At 43.6% G+C, this 23261-nt stretch overlaps 1 protein-coding gene across 1 annotated transcript in view; it reads left to right on the top strand.

Annotated features, from left to right (window-relative positions):
- The window catches only part of CFAP47 (cilia and flagella associated protein 47), a 757346-nt gene that overhangs the window by 501606 nt on the left and 232479 nt on the right, over window positions 1–23261 (top strand). The window contains exon 51 of the mRNA XM_014520638.2: window positions 14703–14800. Coding sequence (XP_014376124.2) covers window positions 14703–14800 — 98 coding nt within the window. The remainder of the gene's footprint in view (window positions 1–14702; window positions 14801–23261) is intronic.

Here is a 23261-nt window from a genome sequence, read left to right on the forward strand (position 1 = left end):
TTCATGTGGCTGCCCAGACCATGGAGGTGCTTGGCTGTGCCTCTGATCAGAGGAGCAAAGTTGTTGATCGTGTTCTTCATCCTGAAGCCTGATGTGCTTTTGTAGATATTCTGGGCATTGACCATGAATGCCTTAAAAGATAAGGACCAAGAGCTTGAACTTTATTCAGTATTCCATGGGAAGCCAATGTCAAGATTGGAAGACAGGTTTGATGTGTCTGCGGTACCCTGTCTTGCTCAGGAAATATGCTGCATTAATTACACAGTATTAGCTGGAATTTCCTAAGCATTGTATACTTGGTGCCCAAGTATACCACATAGCTTGAGGCCAGTCAAATGGTCATGAGTACATGGATAACTGAAGCCTGTCGTCATCTTCTGGGATTAGGTGGAATGTCCTAACCAAATGAAGTTTGGTAGAAACTATTATTCAGTGATATTTTCACATGCGAGCTTAATTTTGGACGGGAATTTTAGAGTATTTCTTGTCTGCAGACTAAATTGTCTAAATGTATTTAGGTGCCTTCAAACAAAGGAGCGCACCTCAACTTCAAACTCTTCACAATGCTTTCTTCTATCCATCAGTATTATCTGTCTCAGAGAGGTTCCATTTCAGCCAGTTAAATTATTTTATTTTATTTTATTTTATTGTATGGCCAGATACTGGGTCATGTTGGTGGTAATGGCATGATAGCATATGGGAAAAAGTGTCATATATATCACTGGCACTTGATTCCATGTCATCTGATCATTTCACTTAGTGGTTGTATGTAGATGTTAAATAGGACCAGAGAGAACATTAATATTTATGGAAATTGTTGGGGTATATATTAGTGGAGATTAGTTTACCATCGCTATTTGTTTAGGCGTGTGCCACCAGGAAAGTCTTGATTCAGTTTAGCACATTACCTGGAAACCTATCACCTTCATCCTTTGAAACAGTAATATTCAGTTTTGGCAGTTGTGAATACTACAGAAGTCTATAAAAATGGAAATTTATGTCTGTCCTCTTTCCATTGACTATATAGATCATTTATCAGCATGCCTAAAGTGACATAATTTCAGTGCCCTGGCCTGAATTCAGATCATTATGGTTCTGGAAAATGAGGTTCATTTTGATGACCTGGGAAATTTCTTTCATCATAACTTAACCTCAGCATTAGGTTGGAAGAATTTTTCATCCTGTTTAAAACTTTTTTTTTCCTGCTGCTTGTCCATGTTTCCATCCCTTTCTTTTCAGCCATTGCTGACTGCTGGAATATCAAAGAAATCTATGTGAGTAAATGGGAGGAAGGAGCTTTTGGGGTATGCCATTGGTTGATGCTAGTGCATAATGATCCACCACATCCTTGATTCCTTGATCTATGAGCGCGGGATGTGCTTTGGAATTTTATTAGAGCAATGTTCTCCAACTGTTTTGGGTAGGAGATTACTTTTTGAATTAAAAAGCAACCCAAGATCTACCCTACTCCACCACCCCATCCCCACCCACAGGTCAGTCTGTGGGCAGGGAATTGGGGGGCAGATTGAGGCAGAGGGAGAAAAAATTATTTGGGTGCTTGACTCCCCCCCCCCCCCCAAGGGGAAGGGGTGGGGGGAGGGGAAAGGGCCGTGGGGGGGAGCAAGGCATATTGAGGCCCCAGCAGTGAGGGAGGGAGTGGGGCACAGGCAGGAGCAGGGACAGGGGGGAGTGGGCCTGGCCAGCTCACTGGGATGGGGAGCGTTGACACATGCCCGCCAGGCCTCTGCTTCTCCCCCAATCCCCCCAGCCCCTGCTCCTACCTGTGCTCTGCTCCCTCCCTCACCGCTGGGCCCTCATTCTGCCCCCTCCACCCTACAGTGGTGAGTGAGTGGAGCAGGAGCAGGCCCTGCACGGGTGGCGTGGCCGCAGGATGGAGCCATGAGCGGCTCATCTGGGGGGTGCAAGGAGGTGGTAGCATGCAGCTCAGGAGGGTACAGGCGGGGCAGGCACAAGATGGAGCCGTGACTGACTCATTTGTGGGGCATGAGGGGGGAGCACGCAGGCTGGGAGTGCACGTGAGGTGGGGCAGGCTGGGGCCAGGGCAGTGCTAAGCTCTTCCCGGTTTGGCTATTGGGCCAGGTGGCAGCAGTACTGGGAGGGGGTGGGGGGGCTACAGCAAATATTTGGGTGCTTGCAACCTGATCCCAGCACTGCTACCACCCAGCCTGAGAGCTGTGTGGCTGAAGAGGCACACCAGGAAGAGCCTAGCACCACCCTGGCCCTAGCCCACACTGCGTGCAGATCCAGGGGCACGCACCCCATATGCCCTCCTTCCCCACGCCTGTGTGCCTCCCTTCCCCATGTCCCCAGATAAGCTGCTCGCAGCTCCATCCTGCACCTGCCCCGGCTATGCGGATCCTGCCCTTGCCTCACTCCTCCTGTCACCACTGTGCGTGTGCCCCTCCAAACCCCTGCTGCAGCCCCTGGAAGCCTGTGGCTGGGCTGCCTTGCAGCTCTACCACTGCCTTGCATTTGTAGGGGCTAAGCCCCATTAGCACCCCCTTTCTGTAGCCTATGCCGCACTCCCTGCCATTGTGTGAATGGGGCCCCAGCTGGGCCTGGGGAGGGTTGGAGCCCTGGAGGCTCATCTAGGTGTGCAGGGGAAGCTCCCACTGCTGCACACACCTCAGTTGAGGCCCAAGGGGCACATGCCTCCCCATCTGTGCGTGGGGCTCAGGGTGCCAAGCCCAGCATGCAGTGGCAACCGCCTCTGCCCCACGCACAGATCAGGAGGGCACTTGGCCCCTGGGCCTCCTCCAGGGTTCGTGCAGTGTGGGAGCTCCCCTTCTTGCCTGATTGAGCTTCCCAGGCTCTGACCCTCCCCTGCTCCCACCCCCACCCCCACCAGGGTCCCACATAGCCCTACCCTAGTTCCTCCCTCACCGCAGGGTGGCAGGATGCAGAGGGGGATTGTCCCACTCACCTGGCCCAGTTCTGGTGGCTGGGGGCACAGCTCAGCCCAGCCACATACATCCCGCCGCTGTCCTGCTGGTCCCATATTGCATCCTGGCCTCTCCACATGTGCATCTTGCTGCTCCCGATCCCAGAGCCTCTGACAGTCAATCTCAGTCTGGGGCAGCTGAGTGCACACTGAGGGGGCTCTCAGAGGCTCCATGATCAGCCAGTTGACCAGGATCGACCAGTTGGTGACCATTGTATGAGAGCCTTTGTGATTGACTTAGGAATATGGTTGGTCTGGTTGTCTGGAAGGTTGAAGTTTTCTAGTGTTTGAAATTTTCCTGGGATATTTTACTATAATTGTTAATAAGGTTTTAGTAAGTTGCTTTATGAATCTTAACTATGGTGTTCTACAGATGTAACTAGATTTGATCTTAGGCTTAGTTCTAGTTTCCGTTGTTAGATGAATGAATTTGAATGAAGCTTGCTTATAATCAGGGATCTGGGTTTTCCATTTGCCATGGAAAAACATGGATGTTCTCTCTCTTTAAGGAGAAAAACACAGATTTTCTCCTTTAAAGGAGAAAAATGCAGGAAACAGTGGGTATAACCCTTGCAGGCTTGCAGAGTTCCAGTGGGAGTGGGAAGAAAATAGGTGTAGGGTGCCACATGCACATGTCAGCCAGGCAGCAGGAGGGCACCTCCTGCAACTCCCCACAGGTAAGTTGTGGGGGTGGGGAATTGAGGCCACCATAGTGAGGGAAGGAGGGAGGGAGGGAGAGAGAGAAGGACAGGACTGGGGCTAGGGGCGTTGCTCAGCTCGGGTGTTGCGTGGGCCCTGGGACTTGGAGCCCAGTGCTGGGGTGGAAATGTGCAGCCTCAGGGCCCAGGCAGGAAGTGGGACAGAGCTGTGGGTGGCTTATCTGAGGGAGTGGTGGAAGCCTGGCTACCCACTACTTCTCACACTCCCTAGGGAGGTTTGGGGGCATGTGGCCCCCAGATTTTTGCAAGGGTGGATGGGGGCTGGCTGCTGCATGCTCAGGGCTCCCCACCGTGGTGCCCTTCCCACAGGAGCCTCCAGGCAGGACACAGCAGAGCAGGGAGGCTTGGTGTCATCACCTGGAGCCCCATGCTGCCATAGCAAGGTACCCCTTGCCCTCCCAGCAGCACTGAGGGGGCACAACTCTGTGCCTCCACCCCCACTGCTGCTGGGTGAGCAGGTGGCACCTCACCATGGCAGAGCAGGGCTTCCAGTGGTGGCACCAAGCCTCCCTGCCCTGCTCTGCTGTCCCATGCTGGGTTCTACCTGCTGGACTGTGAAGGTCCTCTGGGAGAGGGTAGCTCGGCAGGGAGCCCTGAGCATCCAGCAGTTAGCCCGCATCTGCCTCTGCCCCGAGCCTGCAGCAGCCAGCCCGCATCTGCACCCCCCGTGGGCTTTGCTCCAGCCATGCCACCTGTGGAGCAGGAAGGGCTGGGCTCCACACTCCACTCCAGCGGCCACCATGTCTTATGGGTGGCAGCCAGGGTTCGGATGTTGCTGCGGGGACAAAGGGCTGTGGACCTGGGACCCTGCCCATAGCCCTGGCAGCTAGGGGCCCCCTCTGGCAGGACTGGGGAGTGGAGGGCTGTGAGGGTGGAGTGAGGGGCACCAGCAGGGCCCAGGGGGCTGTGGGTTGGAAGGGTGGGGTACCAGCAGAGCTGGTGAGGGTGTGGGTTGGGAGTGAGGGGCACCATTGGGGCTGGGGGGCTGTGGCTTGGGATTTAGGGGCAATGGCATGGGCAGGGCTTCTCAGCACCACAGAGCAGTGTTGGGGGACAGCCACAGCTGGACCAAGCATCCTGCTGAGCAAAGGGGGCAGGGGGAGCTCTGATTTTTCCATGATAAAAATCCAAAATCAAACATTGGCATGTCTCTTTGGGTAAATGCAATATCTATTATTAGACTAAGTAAATAATTGGAAAAACTGTTCTTTGCAAGCTCTCAGGAACAAACACCCTTCTTCAGTCATAGGGAGTCTGCTGGTGTTCTGTGTTTTCCAGGATGGACTAGAAGCCAATATGCAAAATGCAGGTCTATGCATTTTCACAGACCTGCATTTAGTATTAGGATTATCCATGAGGGTCCTGGTGTTCCAGGTCTTGAACTTGTCTTCATGATTTTGAGCAGAGTAAGGGTGATCCCACTGGACACTGTTATCCAGATGGGAAAAAGGTAGGGAGACTTCATTTAGGGCACCTTTTATTGCTCCTTCCCCATGTTGGGTGAGTAGAGCTGATCATGAAGAGGATTGCTCAGTCACAGTTACAGTTGCCAGATCACACTCCTGCCTCATCCAAGTGCTAGGTGACTTTCTTGTAACTGCTGCCTTCATGCCAGTTCATGATTAGAAACTTATAGATGATTATAGTCCTTCTCCTGTTCTCACTAGCTGGTCACGAAAGGGCTTGAAAAATGTGCTGGAAAAGCTGTTGTCATGGAAGATGCTCGTATATGATTTATTTTATTGAGGAGAGGCTGCTTCACATCAGCTTCTACATGGTTCTTGTCAGAACAGGACCTCAATCCAATGGCAAGGAGGCCAAGACAGCTGGAGATCTTATTCTGCTGCAGGCTTCATCTGCCTTTTCAGCTGTTGAGATTCTAACATCTTCTTCCACCTCCTCTGTGACTGAGGACTTGTAGACTCATGGCTCAGGGCTGGTCAGGCTTATTATAATGATAACCTGTTCTTACCATGTCACAGCACCATCAAATGATATATATGGCTTTTCAGGAGAGAAAGCATTGCCATCTACTATCCCTACCACATTGTGGTGGTGCTGCCGCTGCTTAATCTGCAACTGTTTATTAATCAGAGTTACCCATGGTTATTTCAAAGCTAACAGTCCCTGAAGGTCATTCCACTATCCTCCACCTGTGGATGCACTGGGTAGGAATACAGTTCTGCCACTAGGAATTTATTTGTACTGCATAAGTAACCATGTGTTGAATGTTTACACATTTTAGCCTTGTGATTATGCTACCAGTAACAGTTGGTAAAGTTAGATTGCCAGAAAGAAATTGCAGGCCAGCAAATAAAAATTATTTGTGCCCTCACTATGTTGTATAATATGGCTGTATTATTTCAGTTGCATATAAATTTAGAAAATTTAGGACATACAAGTGATACTATTAGTTCCCACATACAACCTGTAGTATTTGGGTTTTCTGCTGAGGATGCAATTGATGCTTTTTTTCCTGTTCCGTTTGTTCTCTCCATAAAAGGTGGTGTTCTGAAGGGGTTTTTTGTTTTGTTTTGTTTCCATTGCTATCAGCAGCCACTTTTACTCATGGATATATTATGTGATTAATAATTAAAATATACTTCATAATAACTAAAATACTGCTTTGAAAGTACTTGAACTGTGCTGTAATAGGGCCCCTAGTTCGCTGAGAGAGGGAGCACTTGTCTGGTTCTAGCCCCTGGTGGAACTAATTGTGGCAGACAGCTCTTTAATAAAATGGCTACTTGCCCCAGGTGCAGTGAGTAACTGACAGGCCTGGGGTGAAAGTATTGGGTCAGGTAACCCAGAGTTGGTTAGAGCCTTATATACCAGGGACCATGCCTAAGGCCCAAGAAGAGGGTGGTCTGACCATCCAAGGAGAAGGACTTCAGACTGTAGGGAGCTACAAGGAAGCCCTTGCACCACTGGGCAGCAGAGCTCAGTATTTTGGCCCTGTGTTGTAGCTTGTTACCACAGTGTGACATTGACCCAGAGTTTGGGGAGTGGACTTTTGGTTTGGAGAGCGAAGACTTGTGTTTTTTTGTTGTGCTGAAGTTTGAACCAGAGGACCAGAAGGGGAAAACAAGCCCATCAAGAATGGTGCTAGTGGCACACCAGGTTCCAAACCCTTCAAAGGGTAGAGGGGGGGCTTAGGTTGAGAGGGCCAAGGCCCAATTGTGAGCCCTGAGAAACTTGGAGGCTACAAGCAGCCCTTGCCATATGCTACAGCTGAAGGACTGTAGCATGTTGCAGAAAAGACTGAGGGCACAAGCCTATTGCCTGCGAAGGGCAAGACTCGGGTCGAGGGGCCCAGGGCCCACAAAGGATGAGGCTGGAGCCAGGGCCTGTGAGCCTAACATCCTGGGACATGGACCTCATGCGGAGGGGCCCGATCAAGTCCAGTGGGCCAAAGCCAGTTGGGTTTTGGCCAGACAAGGATGTGGGACCTGAAGTGATAACCTTGACCTCTAGGGGGATCCTCTGTGTCCAGTTATAATATCAAAGTGTGGCAGGTGGGATAACAGGATGGGACCCTGAGAGACCAGAGTGGGCGAGCAAGGCAGGACCCAGGTGGCCACTTTCAGATGAGTTGGCTGCCCCAGGTCATCACCCGCTATGCATGTGTATTTGTTTTATAGTAAATACCAAAAGTGTTGGCTACCCACCCTGTAAAAGCTAATAACTCAAGCTGGCCATCCAAATTCACTCCACTTTTGATAATCTTGTTCATAAGTTTTGAGTTATGAAAATTCCTTTGACACTATCTTCAATTTATGTAAATATCTATATCTCCATTAAACTCCTAGTTAGGACAATATACACTAAGTGAAGATGTGATTCCATTTGAGCATCTTGACACTGTTTTTAAAAGGTACTGAATATTGTGACTGTAATTTATTTCAACCTTATAACTAGATGATTTTTTTCTAATTAACTTGTTTAAGTATAGCTGATTTTTTCCAATACCATATGGGAATTGCACTAATCATTTTTTAAAATAATATTTGAAAATATGTAAATTGTAAAATATGCCAAAAAATTGCCCCTTTAATGGGATAATTATTTTGAAACATTCTCTAAAAGCTATAGTCTTTAATAATTTACACTCAATTTATAAGATTAATTGTGTTGAAAAATAGGACACTTAAACTCATGAGCCCATATGTAAATTTAGAGGTAACAATCTTAAATTAACAACTTCACTAGAAGACTATAATCCAATGCATTGCCCTTCCAAGCATAACTGACTCCTTTGTAGGACAGAATTGAACATTAGCTCATTCCTTCCCACATCATTTTGGGCTTTTTACATCATCAAATCACAAGATTTTCTTAATCTATTAGTAATTTACAGCTTTCTCCATACATTAACTACCAGTTTTTTATACTTGGAAACTATATGTAGCGAGACAAAGAGAGAGGTGCCTGGGGCCAATAATAAAAAAGACTTAATTTAGAAAAATCTTTCAATAGCATTTGGTCTACCAGTGCATCAGGGTTATAATTTTCATCTAGCAGCTATGAGTAGTATTATCCAGCAAAGTTATTACATAATGTGTCCAAACCTTTTTCTTGAAAGCCAGAGCTTTGTATCCTTTAGACTATTATAACTAATAATATTTGTGACAGAAAAGGCTGTATGATAAATTTTAAGGATCACACTAAGTGAACTTTAAGTAATCCATAAGAAAATGTGTATAATGCCTAAGAATCCAGAAAGAATGAAACATAAACTTAGCATAAGCTTAAATATTTAGGATTATGGAAGTAGATGAAGTGTTAGTTCCTTCAAATCTTCATCTTCCTAGAATCAAGCAAACCTCAAATAAAGACCTTAAAGCATCATAAACAAGATCAGGTAAAACAATAGCTTAATATATTAAAATGAATGTCCACGGTTCTATGTTATCTCCAAAAACTGGAATTGTTGCATTTAAAAATACAATCTTTATTTATCAGCTGATTATAGCATTATGGCCATAGTTTACAATAAACAAAGATTTTGCTCATTTTAAGTATGAATACAGTGCTTCATGGGTGACTGGTGCCTCCTGAGTCTGTGGGGGAGCACCAGATCACCAACAGGGGGGTCCCCCAGTGGCTAGTGGCTGACTGGGGCGGCCCCAAGCAACCGATTGCTGAGCCAGCGGCAAAACTGGAAGCGCACTTCCGGCAGCATTTCCGGTTTCATGGCTGGTGCTTCCAGGGGGTGCACAGCCGATCTCAGGGGGTGCACGTGCACCTGTGTGCACCCCCTACACATTGCCAATGCAGTGCTTTGAATTTAGGTCTTTCGTATCCTTTGATGGTCACATAATAGTAATAATAAAAACATAAGAAGTGCATTCTGGGTCGGATAAATGGTCCATCTAGCCCAGGATTCTAACAGTGGCAAGAGCAGATGTTTTAGGCCTCATCTACATGTTACAGATATCACGCAAAAGCCCCCATGGCTCACCAAAATCATCCGGGAACGTCTCCTAGCTAAAAAGGAGGCGTACACCCAATGGAAGGGAGGGGCCATCACCAGGGAGGACTATACTTCTGTTGCTTGGGGCTGTAGGGTAGGGGGCGATCAGGAAGGCCAAGGCGGAGATGAAACTGGGACTAGCTACCTGGATCAAGGACAACATGAAGTCCTTTTTTAAATACATAGGGGTTAAAAAGAAGGTACCGGGTAACGTGGGGCCTCTGCCGGACACACTAGGAAATCTGGTAGTCGCACCAGACAGCAAAGCTAACCTATTTAACAATTTCTTTGCCTCCATTTTTCTGAGCAGGGACTGGGTCATCCCCCCCAGCAGGACCCCTGTAGGCCCCAGGGGAGGTGCACCCAGGCCTAGGGACAGAGAGGACCTAGTCGGGGAACTTCTGGAGGGACTGGACATATTTAAATCAGCTGATCCTGATGATCTCCACCTCAGAGTGCTGAGGGAATTAGCAGAGGTCATTGCAGGACCTCTGGCACGGCTTTACAAACACTCATGGTGCTCTGGCATTGTGCCAGCAGACTGGAAAAGGGCCAGTGTGGTTCTCATTTTCAAAAAGAAGGAGGACCCAAGAAACTATAGGCCAGTTAGTCTTACCTCGGTCCTGGATAAGCTTTTTGAGAAAATTATCCTGGTGCATGTCTGTGAGGGGCCAGCAGGGGAGATTATGCTTAGGGGCAGCCAACATGGGTTCATTAGAGGCAGGTCCTGTCAGACCAACTGGATGGCCTTCTATAACCAGGTCACAAAATCCTTAGAGGCAGGTGTCACGGTGGACGTAGTCTTTCTGGACTTTAGGAGGCCTTCAACACTGTCTTTCACCCCATTCTCATTAAAAAACCAGGAGACTGTGGCGTTGATACCTACACAGTCAGATGGGTCACTAATTGGCTGGAGGACTGCACCCAGAGAGTGGTGGTGGACAGGTCTGATTCGACCCAGAGGGATGTTGGCAGTGGGGTTCCCCAGGGCTCCGTCCTCAGGCCTGCACTGTTCAACATCTTCATCAGCGACTTCGATGAGGGATGAAAAGCACCTTGTTCAAATTTGCAGATGACACTAAGATGTGGGGAGAAGTGGGCACACTAGAAGGGAGGAATAGGCTGCAATCGGACTTGGACAGGTTACAGGGGTGGGCGGATGAGAACAGGATGGGTTTCAACACTGACAAGTGCAGGGTACTGCGCCTGGGGTGGAAGAACCAGTAGCTTACCTACAGGCTGGGGAACTCCCTTCTTGCCAGTGTCGAGACAGAAAAGGATCTTGGAGTCATTATTGATGCCAAAGTGAACATGGGCCGACAGTGTGGGGACACGGTCAGGAAGGCCAACCGTACCTTGTCATGCATCCACAGATGCATCTCAAGCAGGTCCATGGAGGTGATCCTCCCCCTCTACGCGACACTGGTCGGGCCGCAGTTGGAGTACTGCATCCAGTTCTGGGCACTGCACTTCAGGAGGGATGTGGACAACATGGAGAGGGTCCAGAGGAGGACCACCTGCATGATCAGGGGGCAGCAGGGCAGGCCCTACGAGGAGAGGCTACGGGACCTGAACCTGTTCAGTCTCCACAAGAAAAGGCTGAGAGGGGATCTAGTGGCCATTTACAAACTAGTCAGGGGGGACCAGCAGGCATTGGGGGAGTCCCTGTTCCCCCGAGCACTACCAGGAGTGACAAGAAATAACGGTCACAAGCTGGCAGAGGGTAGATTCAGGCTAGATATCAGGAGGTGCTACTTCACTGTCAGGGCAGCTAGGATCTGGAACCAATTTCCAAGAGAAGTGGTGCTGGCTCCTACCCTGGGGGTCTTTAAGAGGAGGCTGGATGAGCACCTTGCTGGGGTCATTTGACTCCAGTACTCTTTCCTGCAATGGCAGGGGGTCGGACTTGATGATCTGCTCAGGTCCCTTCCGACCCTACCAACTATGAAACTTGAGACCAGCTACATGTACAAAGTACCTATCGTGCCATAAAAAGCTCCAAATAGCTATAACGTTATATCTAAAAAATGTGTACTAACTTTTTATCTGGTTGCTATTGAGCTTTAATTTGCATGTATGGCACAGTCTTCCTTGTGGCTGGGAGCAACATCAGCTGTCACGGCTCCCAGCTGCAGGAGTGCACCATGCCCAGCTAGGCCTAGGAGTTCTGCAACTCAGGGGACTCTCAGCTCCAGCAGCATGGGAACCCAGAGTACTGAATCTGTGGATGCTGGATGCTGGGACCCAGCCAGGGGGTGCAGCTGCCCTGGGGGTGCAATTTTTCAGCCTCAGGATGCGTGAAAATGAAAATAAGACTTCCTCTACCAGGAAAAGTCCTTAGATTCTTAAGAAGTAGGATCTTTTAAGGGAACACAGTTTAAATTTGCCATAGTTGGTGAATGATGAGAGTGGAGCTGACAGGTGCACAAGCTGTCTTAAACTACTTACATCAGTGACAAATGCCTGATTCTGCCTCTCAAGTACCACATCCTCCTGATTATGCAGAATGAAAGGTTGTAACTGGGATTGAAAGAAGATTAAACAATAGGGTTGACAAACTCCTATCCTCAAAAGGTGAGTTTCTCTCTTACCTCTGGCAGTCTCCCACTGAAGTCCTGGCCATTCTCAATTTTTTTTATTTGATGAGGTCTGAGAAGATCATAGATTAAAGGTTTAATGTGGTCAGCGTAGATTTTTTTCTTTTGTCACTGAAGCCTAAGAGAGTGAAACAACTGGTTTTGGAATGCAAACCAAGACACATTTAACTTATAATACCTTACTATTGTTAGGTCAAAGGAAATGAGAAAAAAAATATAGCTATTGTCAAAATAAATGTATAAGTGTGTGTATAAATATTTGCGTGTCTTCACTTGCATATGATTGTAATATGTATTCCACTATACTTCTATAATATTATTTAAATTATAGTGTTATAGCCTAGTCTTTAAATTTAAATTTTATCTTCTTTTCACATTCCTTTTCCCTTAGGTTAAATTTGTTTGTGATGTGCTGAGTTGAAGTTTGCACTGCATTTGACTTCTCAGCATGCTCTTTTTGGGATGTTATTTTAGCACCCCTCTGCCCCCTGCTAGTCTGCATATAAGATTAGCCCCTATCTGTTAGGTACAGGCTGCCCTAAATATTCAGATCCCGGTCCCACTGGAATGTAGCCCAATTCTCCACTGGAAAAAAACCAAAACCAAACAACTGTACAGTTGTTCTCTAGTGTAGGAGACAACATTTCACCACTGGTGTTTTTGGCTAAACTAAGATTGGATACGTTTTGAGAAGTAATGTGCTAGTAAGATGCAAGCTGCGTGTCACTAAGGTCCCTTCTATGCATTACAGGTGCAGACAGAAGTGCAGCTCCCCACTGTAACTAAGACCGCTTTGCAGAAAGTGTTCTGAGTTACAATGGTATCCTGGAACAAACAGAAGTTCACTGTTGGTTCCACGGGGAGGGAATTTAGCTGCTACCTGCAGCCGGTTTCCACCTGCAGCCGGTTTTCTCTAGCAATGGCCCCTTCTCTCTCCCAGCCTGTCCCTTTTTCAGAATGGGAGGGGGGAAGGGAGATGAGCGAGTTCATTCTAGGGGTCCCCCAGCCAGTGCTGGAGGGTGTGGTGGGTGTAGTGAAGCCTCCCCATCTCAGGGTGCTCCAATCCACCAGCCCTACCCTACAGCTGGGGCTGAACCCCCCCCCCGACCAAACTCCCTCCGCTCCCTTTCCCCACTTCCATTCTGAAAACAGCTCAAGGCTCGCAGGCAGGCAGGCAGAAGTTATGGAAAATGATCTGTTTTGATATGTCTTCATCTGACCCCTCATGCAATGAGGGTTCAAATTTTCACCTGATCAGCCATTTTTTAACCTGTCTGCACCCATGCTCTTGTGTTTGGTCATGGCTAGAAGCTGCTTTCTGTAGCCAGATCGGATGAAAATTGTCACTTCAGTTTGTGCCCACAATATATTATGCAATTACCTGTTTAATTGCACAATTAATTTATCCTGGCTTTATGTGCAAATTAACTATCATGCCTTAAAACAGTGCAAGAAACTATAACGTTAGAGCTAGGACATGGGTAATAACTTTATAGTTGGTTTCTATCCAGTTTTAATTTGAACATGTAGCATAGCTATGCTTCTGCAGCTGGGAGCCCTGTCAGCTGACAGGGCTCCGACCTGTGAGGGTGCACCATGTACTGCTGTTCTTGGGAGTCCTGCAGCTGATGAGGCTCCCAGCCTTGGCAGGGTCCCATGGGCTGATTTGGCTAAAAGCCTCTTTAATGCCCCATGTGCTGTCGTGGCTGGTAGTCCCATCAGCTGATGAGACTCCCAGCCTTGGCAGCATCCCAGGGGTTGCATGGCAGGAGGTACAATTGTGTGGATCATGCAGCAGATCCTATCATGCCTTTACCTGAACATGTACAGAGGCCCAGAGGAAAATTCAGCATTCAGCAATATACAGGAGTTCAAACTAGATGAACTAAAGGTCCCTTCTGGCTTTAAACTGTGAATCTATGAACACATCTTCATTACAAAATGGGTGTCCATCTTCTGCAGAAATATTTGCTCCCACTTCCCATAGGCAATGGCAGTACCACTCTGCTATTGCTAGCCTTCATTTTAAGACTCGTATATATTTCAGTGACTGAAAAAATCTACTTGTCCCCTTACTTGAAGAGTAGCATGCTTTCATTTGTTAATGTATTCTGCCTGTCTCGTCAAGTTCTACGGAGAACTTAAGTTCACTCTTTTTAAATCAAGATTCTAGTCTCTTGATGCACAAACAATCTCCAAACTAGAAATCAAGTAAAAATCAATGCAGGTTTTTCTTTCCAATTCTACGGAGGGATAGTTTCCTGAAAATAGCATATTACATAACTTTACTCTTTTAAAATAGCAGCAGAATTCCCCAATTGTCACCATTTGCCCTCTTCTGGACTGCTGTAAGAGGAGATAAAGGCAAGATTTTTGGACAGGAAATAACTGCTTATGTTTCAGGGCATAGACTGAAGTAAAGTAAAAGTATATATAAATTAAAAAAACCCCAAAAACTTTCCTATGGCTACTTTGTTATATAATCACTAATTTTGGGGTTTCTGGCAGCTGTTTCTGTAGCAAAGGTTACCTTGCTGGTATCAGAGAGAGGGAACAGGGCCACATGCACAGCTACTATCCAGCAGGACAGTTCTTGTGTACTAATGTTTTGATGAGTATATTTGATAATGTTAGGAAGTGCTATATAAAATAAACATTTTATATATCATAAGAGTTCTAAAAGCATGCTATCTGAATACTTGATGCAAAAATAGGATTAAACTATAAATGAAATATTCTGTGCAAATTTGTAAAGGAAAAATTCTCCTAGTCAATTAATTGAAAGTTTTCATAGAGATCTAAATCTTGTTAAATTACTTTTATTTCTCATTGTACAGTAGAGCAGTCTTTTAATATTAAAACTTTAATTGATTTCAACAGAGGTAGTATTTCACTCAATGTCTCCAATCCAGATTTTTAAAAAAAGCAAAATTGTATTTTGTTTGATACAGGAGGAAAGACTTCATGTTGCCAAGTGTGGTTTTCTTTGGAGATTAATAGTATGCCTGCAGCACCTGAAAGAATCCTGGAAGTGAAATGTACAGCTCTGGTGAGATCACTTAAAATTTTTGGATTTGTGGCATTGTATTGGCAGGTACAATCAGATATAATATATCTGATTTATATTGTTATTGTTGGTCTGAATGTTAACATACATTATTATACAAATTTAGAAGATGACATTCAGCTTTTGGGCTAATAAAACACTATACTTCTTAGGATTTTAGATAAAATCAGTAATATGAACCAACCTTCCTACTTTTTCTAATTTTAGACATTTATTAATAATCATTCAATCACTACATTCTCTCCGTTTCTCTAATGTGGGTTTTATTCTGCTGTAATCTGTATCTAACTTTTGAGCTCAAATAGGGATAGATTAAATCTTCAACCCTAGCCAGACATAATAGGTCAAATTGAAATTTGCCTGCTTTCCATCCTGACATAATGCATGCTATTAAAAGTCAGTGAAAGCCCCTTGTTAAATTTTTGTGCAGTCATTTCATTAACAGATAAGTATTTTCTTTGATCCTCAAAGAATACAATAAATTGTTGTTAATCATCTTGGAAGAAATAGCATGCTTTTATTGAATTATATGGTTTGTACATTAGACTTGAAAAGCACGTTGTTTAGCAATGCTGCTACGATAATGCTGACATTAGGCTATACCTTTTTATGTTTGTCTGCTTTTTTACCTTTGATTTAGGTTAGTTAGTGGTTTTTATTTTTATAGGTAAAGCTTGTGATCATCTTTAAAGGAATATTTGTTTTATCATCTAGAAATGCTGCTTTCCATTTAGTTTGTAAACAGCTGAGAAAAAATAGCTTTGGGAATGGATGCTGATAACAGGTTCTATGCATGGGAATAACATTTGCAGTATTTTGCTGCAGGAAGCTTTACTTAAAAATGTAGCACTTATGCATTGGCTTCACTTCATACATTAAGAATTCAGAATATTTTTACTTCAGATATATGAATGTATTAGTATTTTATATGAATATATTAGTATTTAGCAGTTTCATTTCTGCTTACTAGATGACTTGTGTAATCAATATGGAACTCAGTTAAGTAAAAAAGTCATACACTGCCTAAGATTTGAAAGCATCATAATAATAGACAGAACAAAGAGATGTACAAAACAGACTGAAAGATAAATTAAGTATTAAAGATGACTTGAAATTGTGTAATTTCTGGGTGGACTTGGTTTCTCTTTTTGTACCTGAATGGCAGATACACAGTATTTAATTCTCAGTTTTGGCCTGGTCAGAGCACAGGCTGCTATTAACTCTCAGTAGCCATGTAAAAACTTACCTGTCCACAGTGCACATGGAATAATATCACTAACTATGCTTAATTGTCAAAAATTACACGCAGCTGAATAACTTCCACTTAGGTGTATAATGGGAACTACAATTCTGCCTTTAGTGTTACTGCTTGTCACACCTCGAGTAGGTGCTGTGAACATAACTCCGCCCCTAGGTTGGGGTCCCCCAACTCGCCTGCCACGAATTGTTGGTATATGTAAAGAAGGAGGGAGTTCAGTGGTGTTCTCTCCCCCTATAGACTCAAAGACAGGGTACTCGCATGTATGCCTCAGTGTCCACTCGCCAACTGTTCGGGCATTCAGATTCAAATTTGCACTGCTTCTATTTGAGCTGCTGCAAGTGCACATGCTTGCTTGTGTGGATGCACCCTGAGAGTTCATTGGCATCCAGGATCATAGCAAGGAGCTGTGTCTACACCCTCTTCAGCTGTGTGATGTATTTACAGTGATCGGTATTCATTGTGTATGCACCACACAGCAGAAGGGGATATGAACATATCCCTATCACTGTGATTTTGGATCCACCCATGAATTTATATGTTGTTCTAGAGCAGAAAATGATCTCAAAATCTTGAGGAATCACGAGCCAAGTTGTAGTCAGGGATACTGTGTCTCGAATGGCCAGAAGAGCTGGCACAGAAGAACCCACATTGTGGGAGCCAAACCCAAAAGTGAATTCAAGAAGAGTAGGACACACTTTCTTCCCAGCTGAGATCCCAGTCTCTGGGATACTTCAGTAATATTATATTTAAGTTGAAAAAAATCAGTTGAAAAATAAGAATGTACTTTTGGCAAGAATGTTTTACCAGCTTCCACTGTACCAGAATTTGGTTGGCCAATTTACTATGCATGATATGTCATACTTAAAAACAATAACATACAGACCTATGCTAAACATTTTTTTGCCATACTCCAAATCCTCAAAGAATTAATCTAGATTATGGTTAAATATATTGAGGCGGGGGGGTGTCCAGCCCCCGCCCCTGCTTTCTAGTTCTTGGCATTGGGGGAAAGGGCTGGAGAATGCAAAGGGGTCCTAAAATACCTGGCTTCACCTGAGTGAAAATATCTTGAGAATATGCACAGCCAGAACAATTATGCCATGTTAAAAGCAGGGGATTTACAGTGGATCAACTGTAGTAATTTAGTCTCCTGCTCTGTCACAGGAGAAATGGAAGTTAAAACACAATAATTTGCCACCTGTTTAATTCAGGTGAAAAGGATGGATAGAGTAAGCAGTTAAAACAGATCAGTTGTGACATGCTCACCAGCAGCAGCCCTCTTTACTTTATCTGTCCATAGACTAAGTGAAGAACTGAAGAAGATGACTTTACAATCTTTGGCAGACCTTTACATAAACCCTGACCATACCATTTTTGCTGATCAACTTTGCAGATGACAGAATTGATGAGTTAGTAAATAACTAGAACAGTTATTTACTGTTACCATATAATTTGAACCATCTAGTTAAATGGTCACAAATCAACAAAACACATCAATACTACTAAATACTGTACTAGGTAATGTACCTGGGAAGTGGCAGAGCTTTTCAAAACCAGATGGGAAACACTGGCTGACTCTGAGTGACACCTAGTGACTCTGAGAATGGCTGTGTGATCATCTTAGATAATTACTCCAACACTATGGAAAAAAAGGATAATGTAATCCTCAGATGTATAGAATGGAGACTGCCAAGTAGAAGTAAATGACGTTTTCTCTGCATGCAGTAGTGGTAAGACTGCTCTTGGAATACTATGTTCAGTTCTGTGTTCAGTATTCTTTGTCAAGAAGGATATGGAAAAATGGAGAAAATGCAGAAGAAACACAGAAGAATTATGAAGGGTCTAGAAACCCAGCCATAAACTGTGAGGTTTAAGAAGCTTACTAGGGTCTAGAAAACCAGCCATAAACTGTGAGGTTTAAGAAGCTTAAATTATTAAGTTTCCTGAAGAGAAAGTGAGAGGTGGAAAAGGTAATTGATAGTTGAGGGGCTTTATAGTCTTATTCCTTCATAAGGTAATGAGGAATGGACAGATTCAACTTTAAAATATTATGGAAAATCCATGGGGTGAGAGCAGTCAAACATTGGAAAAGCTTGTTAGAAGAGGTGGTGAACTCACTGCTTTAAGTCTTTAAAGAGAAGTATGTTTCTTAACGATTTGCCTTAATTTAACATTTGGAAGAAATGCTACAGCCAATTTGTTGGGGAAGGAGACAGGTTGTGGATGGCTGTAATGGTCCCTTCTGACATTGGAATCTATGGGTCTGAGTCTTCCTGTTCATTCCCTTCAATCCATCCTGGACTATGGGGAGAAGAAGACTGGGTCCATTGCCTTTGAGACACTCATGCCACCCAAAGCTCTGTGTCTCCTGCTTCATGATTTTAGCTGGTTTCTGCAGGGTCAGGAAACATTTTTTCTCCCAGTGCACAAGTATTGTGTGTTTTCACCTAGCGTATGTGAAAGGGCATATCAGGGTGGGTCCAGAACTTCTATTTCTGGGCAGCGCTATGACCATAGAAAGCCAAGGATGGGGTGGATCTTTGTAGTATAATTCATTTATGCCAGGTATTGCTCTTGATCCCTGAACAACCAGAATCTGAACAACACAAAACCTTAAAGGCACCTTAGTCTTGCTTTACTTTGGACTGTGAAATCTGTACTTTACCCTCATCAAGGTGCAAGATAGCTCCTCATCCTTTGAATTTAAACTACTGTATTTGAAATTTTTAAGTCCATCTGAGTGAATGCAAGGTTTCTGATCAAAGTTGTGTAAGATTTCTGTAGGATCATGCTATTGATGGAATACCATGCAAAAAGACACCTGTGACTGAGCTCCAGTTTTAGATTTGGAGGTCATTTGTACACAAAATTCAAAGTGGATCTCTGAGGTCGTGCAGCCATATAGAGTCGAGTGAGGCAGATGTGGCCACTGGGTGATATTGAAGCTGCTGTGATACAACTCTGATCATAACTAATCAAACTCTGTGTATTGAAACCAAAAAGTTTCACAGAACTCTGATTAGGTGGTTGTTTTTCAACTTCATTGGCTTTTCACTGTGGACAATAGTAAAATTCTGGGTTTGTCAATCAACCAGGTTTTGCTTGGCTAAGTCAGTGGAAATGGACACATTTAATATGTGCTTTTATACACAATATTTTTCAATCATAATCTCACTTCAGTAGGTTTAGTCACTATACATCATGCAAATAACATTCTTTGTTTAAATAGGATGCTTAAAAGCTTTTCTGCAGCTGGAAGAAAAATTATTGTTTCAATATGCTAAATTTTGCAGTCCTTTGGCAGCTAGGGAAAAAAAAACAGCTCAGGGGGAAATGGGAAAAAACTGCATTTTCTTTCAGTGTGATTTCCATGTGCATTTCTTGTACAACACTGAAATGTTCTGTTAAAATATTAAATCAATGAGTTTCTATAAGGGGGGAAAAAGACTTTGAAGAGGGAATTTGATATGTAAAAACTACATTTAAGAGTAGAATAGTAGGATAGTGGTTCCATTAAATAAAAGAAGCTGCTTTCCCCATAGTTCTTTATTCCTTTGCATCAATAATGGAATGTTGCAGGCAGTAGCTTCACTGGAGAGAGGCTGGGCTGCCTTTCAGCCTGAGTCATCCAGCTTCAGACAGTATATCAAGCTTTCATATTATACTAAATATAACATTTAAACAGGGGTACATTTTAAGGTCTCTGTTTAGTCCTTATACATCCATACTGTCATTCACTTGAGATGGAAATTTCCTGGAAAGGATCAGGAAAAACTAAATGATGATTTCGGAATTTGGCTCATAACAAGTAAATGGCATAAATTGTTAAATGAAATCTTGCTCTCATTTTTCTATGTATAGCATTCTCCCTGTATTGTAAACAAGTCTACACCTATTACTTAAATTAAAATAGGTGGTTTATCTTGTTATCCATATGACCACTAGAGTGCACCACACAGCTTGAATGGTAGATTGCAGTTCTTTAAGGCCAATAACTGTGCCTGAGGAGTACAGCATGATTTTGGACTCATTTTCCATTATTAATATAGAAATGACAAGCCCATTCTGCAGAAGGGGGAAAAATTCTGATCATAAATATTTGGGGATTAAAAAAAAAAAGCAGATTAAATGTATTAGTGAATATCAGGTTTTATATGGGAAAAGTAAACTTAAGATATGATGCTCATCATTTTTCTAGTAATAAATGATTTTAGACTGTTTAAAAATATTTAAATAGCTGTATACTGTAGATTTGCATAAATTAAAATAAAACACACAAAGCATTATGTTAGCATGGTTGGTAATGATTTAATAGGTATTCTTCATTACTAAACACTGGGTGTATCTACATGTGTGCTTTACTGTGGAGCTAACTAGTTAGCACCGCAATAAAGTGTCACTGTCTACACGTATTAGGGTGCAGCAGATTAATTAACTCCTCTGTAAAATGAGCAGGGACAGTACTATCTTACAGCAGAGTAATTAACTTTGCCAAAACACTCATGTAGACAAGTGACCAGGGCTGGTTAGGGCATAAGCATGCAAAAGTGTGGCAAAAGTGCCCAGCCCCAGACTTTAGCACCCTCGTGCCCCAACCAGCTCCTTTCCTGCCTGATGCCAGCACCCAGAATCCTGATGCCTGATAACCTGAGCTTCCTTGCAACCCAGGGCTGCTCCGCCCTGGCTCTAACTGCTGCGGTCCCAGCACATGTGAAGATGCCTAGTGTGACTCCAGCACAAACTGTACCGGAGTTCCTTCAGATGCACTGATTGCATGTATAGATATGCCCATTCTATTCCACATATTCTTTTCTATGATTTGTTTTAAGGTATTTATTAAATGGTTTTACTTCTGTTGAAATTAAGTACTAGAAAATAAAAGCCAGCAATAGTACCTCAAATTGCTGGAAAACTATTTGTGTTTTGCGGACAGAAACCTCTTGGCATCTTCAGTAACCAGCAATATCTCTTGTCACAGGTGATAAACAAAAAAAGAATGTGTTAGAAGATGCACATTGATGGGCGCAATTTAGATAAATAACTTACCCACATGTGCAATATGAAGAAATCTAATAGTATCAGTGGTTTTCCTGTATATGAAATAGTAAACTTAGTGAAATGTAGTGCCACTGTTCTATTGGTAATAGTCTAAGATTTGATATTAAATCTTGTTTTCCCCCCACCATAGATCCATACACGTGAAGTTTCCAAATGAGTTTATTAAGGGCTTGATCAAAATCTGTTTCTTCAGTCTCTATTTATCTTCTCCAACATAGCTTTAATTTATTTTGGGTATTCTTCAGTAAGCCTAGGAAACTTACATGATTTCAGAATTTTCATAATAGAATTCCAAGCTGAAAGTGCATTAGTATGATGTTGGGGTCTAACATGCAAGATGCATCGTGGTATTCCTGTAGAAGTTAATACTTCATTAGTGAGGTACATACACATATTAAAAATCATAGGAGCATTTCAAATACCATCTAATCTCCTGTGCTCTTATCCTTATGTGGTGTCACACCAGAACATGGGCAGCAAGATCTGGGGCCCACTCAGGATCAAGGCACTGACTAGGATTTGGATAGGTAAATGGAATCTGAAGTCAGACTGGATCAGGAAGTCAGGAGGTCAATCCAGGAGTGAAGTTCAGTGATAAGCTGAGTCAAGAAGTCAGGACATCAAGCAGAGTTAAGCTAAGAACCAAGCCTGAAGGAGCACCAAAGCAGTTATGAATCAGGTTGACCTATTGCCCATGCAGTTCCTGCTCCAGGTCAGGCATTTATATAAGGGGAATGGAAGGTCATCTGACTCTGGCTAGCCACTCTGGTAATAGCAAGTGAGTGGAGGTTTAGGCCCCACTGGAGACTTCACACTGTCTTTGACTAACCAAAGTAGCTAGTTATGGTGTGGCTGTGCTATCAGGCTGTGGCTCTCAGTCTGAGGCTGCAGCCTGACACATTGCCCTTCAAAGAGTTTGATAGCCTGAATGGGCACTGCTTCTGCATTTGGGTCTTTGGAACAGAATGGCATTATATCTCATTTACATTCTTTTAGGATTTCAGCACAGAACCTTGAATTTTTAAATCCATTTAGAAGGTTAGGTGTCATATGCTTTGAATTTCAGTGACATTTCACAGTCTCCTTTAAGCTACTTAAACATTCCCATCCATGGTATACAGAGGATTCAGATTTTTTACAATATCTTGAGTGTTATCTGTTTAGTTACTAATATAGTTACATGTTTTCTACCTCCCCCACATGCTTTCTACCTCCCCCATCATATTGTTTCATATTACTTTTTATTAAAAAGTGGTTGAGAGATCTTAATCAAGAAACATGGGTAGATAAGTATTTGGTGCTTGAGCTTTTAGCATTAGTTGTTCTGTATCAACTTTTCTCAAGGTGAGCTTTGAAGTGTACCTATCAAAACCACTTAGATTTACCAGCTGACCTTTTCCTGTTCCTTATCAGACATCATAAGCAAAAGCAAAATGATTTTGAGATAATTAAGCAGTTAGTGGAGGGTGGGAAGGTCTACTTCTTTAAAAACTCCTGTGTAGTATTAAAAAAAATAGTTTTCCTTTCATGACATTTAAAAACTTTATGTGACAAGTAACAAGAGTTGCTAAATCCCATTGACCTTTTAAAGTGATTCATAGCATAACAGTATGTTATATCAAAAGCCAGGGTATGGCATATCTCCTTGAGGCCAATGTCTAGCCAACCAACTGAACTGAACCAATCTTGGAGATGACATTAAGAAAACCTCATTAGTCTTTGTTCCTCTCAGAAATGAGGCAAGTTTTCCCTTCATACCATGCAATACTGTCATCCTTCTTATAAATGTTACAGCTCACATTGAATTGTAGAGAAGTGTATTTTCTAAATGTAAAATGTAGGATGAGAATAGGGAGGGAAAGTGGTGTTTGGGGAAAGTGGAATGGCTGCCCTATTGGCTCCTTGGTGGAGGTAGGAATGTGCCTCCTAGCACCAAGGCCCTCCTGCTTTACTGCACGTGCACGTGGGGATCATGTATGACTTGAAGCTAGAATTAGAAAAAACAGAGTGGAGACTCCACCTCACTCATGTCAACTCTTGACCAATTCAGGAAAGTTGAGGTTGCTGATAAGGTCTAATAAATCCTTACCTTAATGAGTATGAGTATTCTTGGGAACAAAATAT

The sequence above is a fragment of the Alligator sinensis genome, unplaced genomic scaffold (genome assembly GCF_000455745.1).
Source record: "Alligator sinensis unplaced genomic scaffold, ASM45574v1 scaffold243_1, whole genome shotgun sequence".
In the NCBI taxonomy this organism is placed as follows: domain Eukaryota; kingdom Metazoa; phylum Chordata; order Crocodylia; family Alligatoridae; genus Alligator; species Alligator sinensis.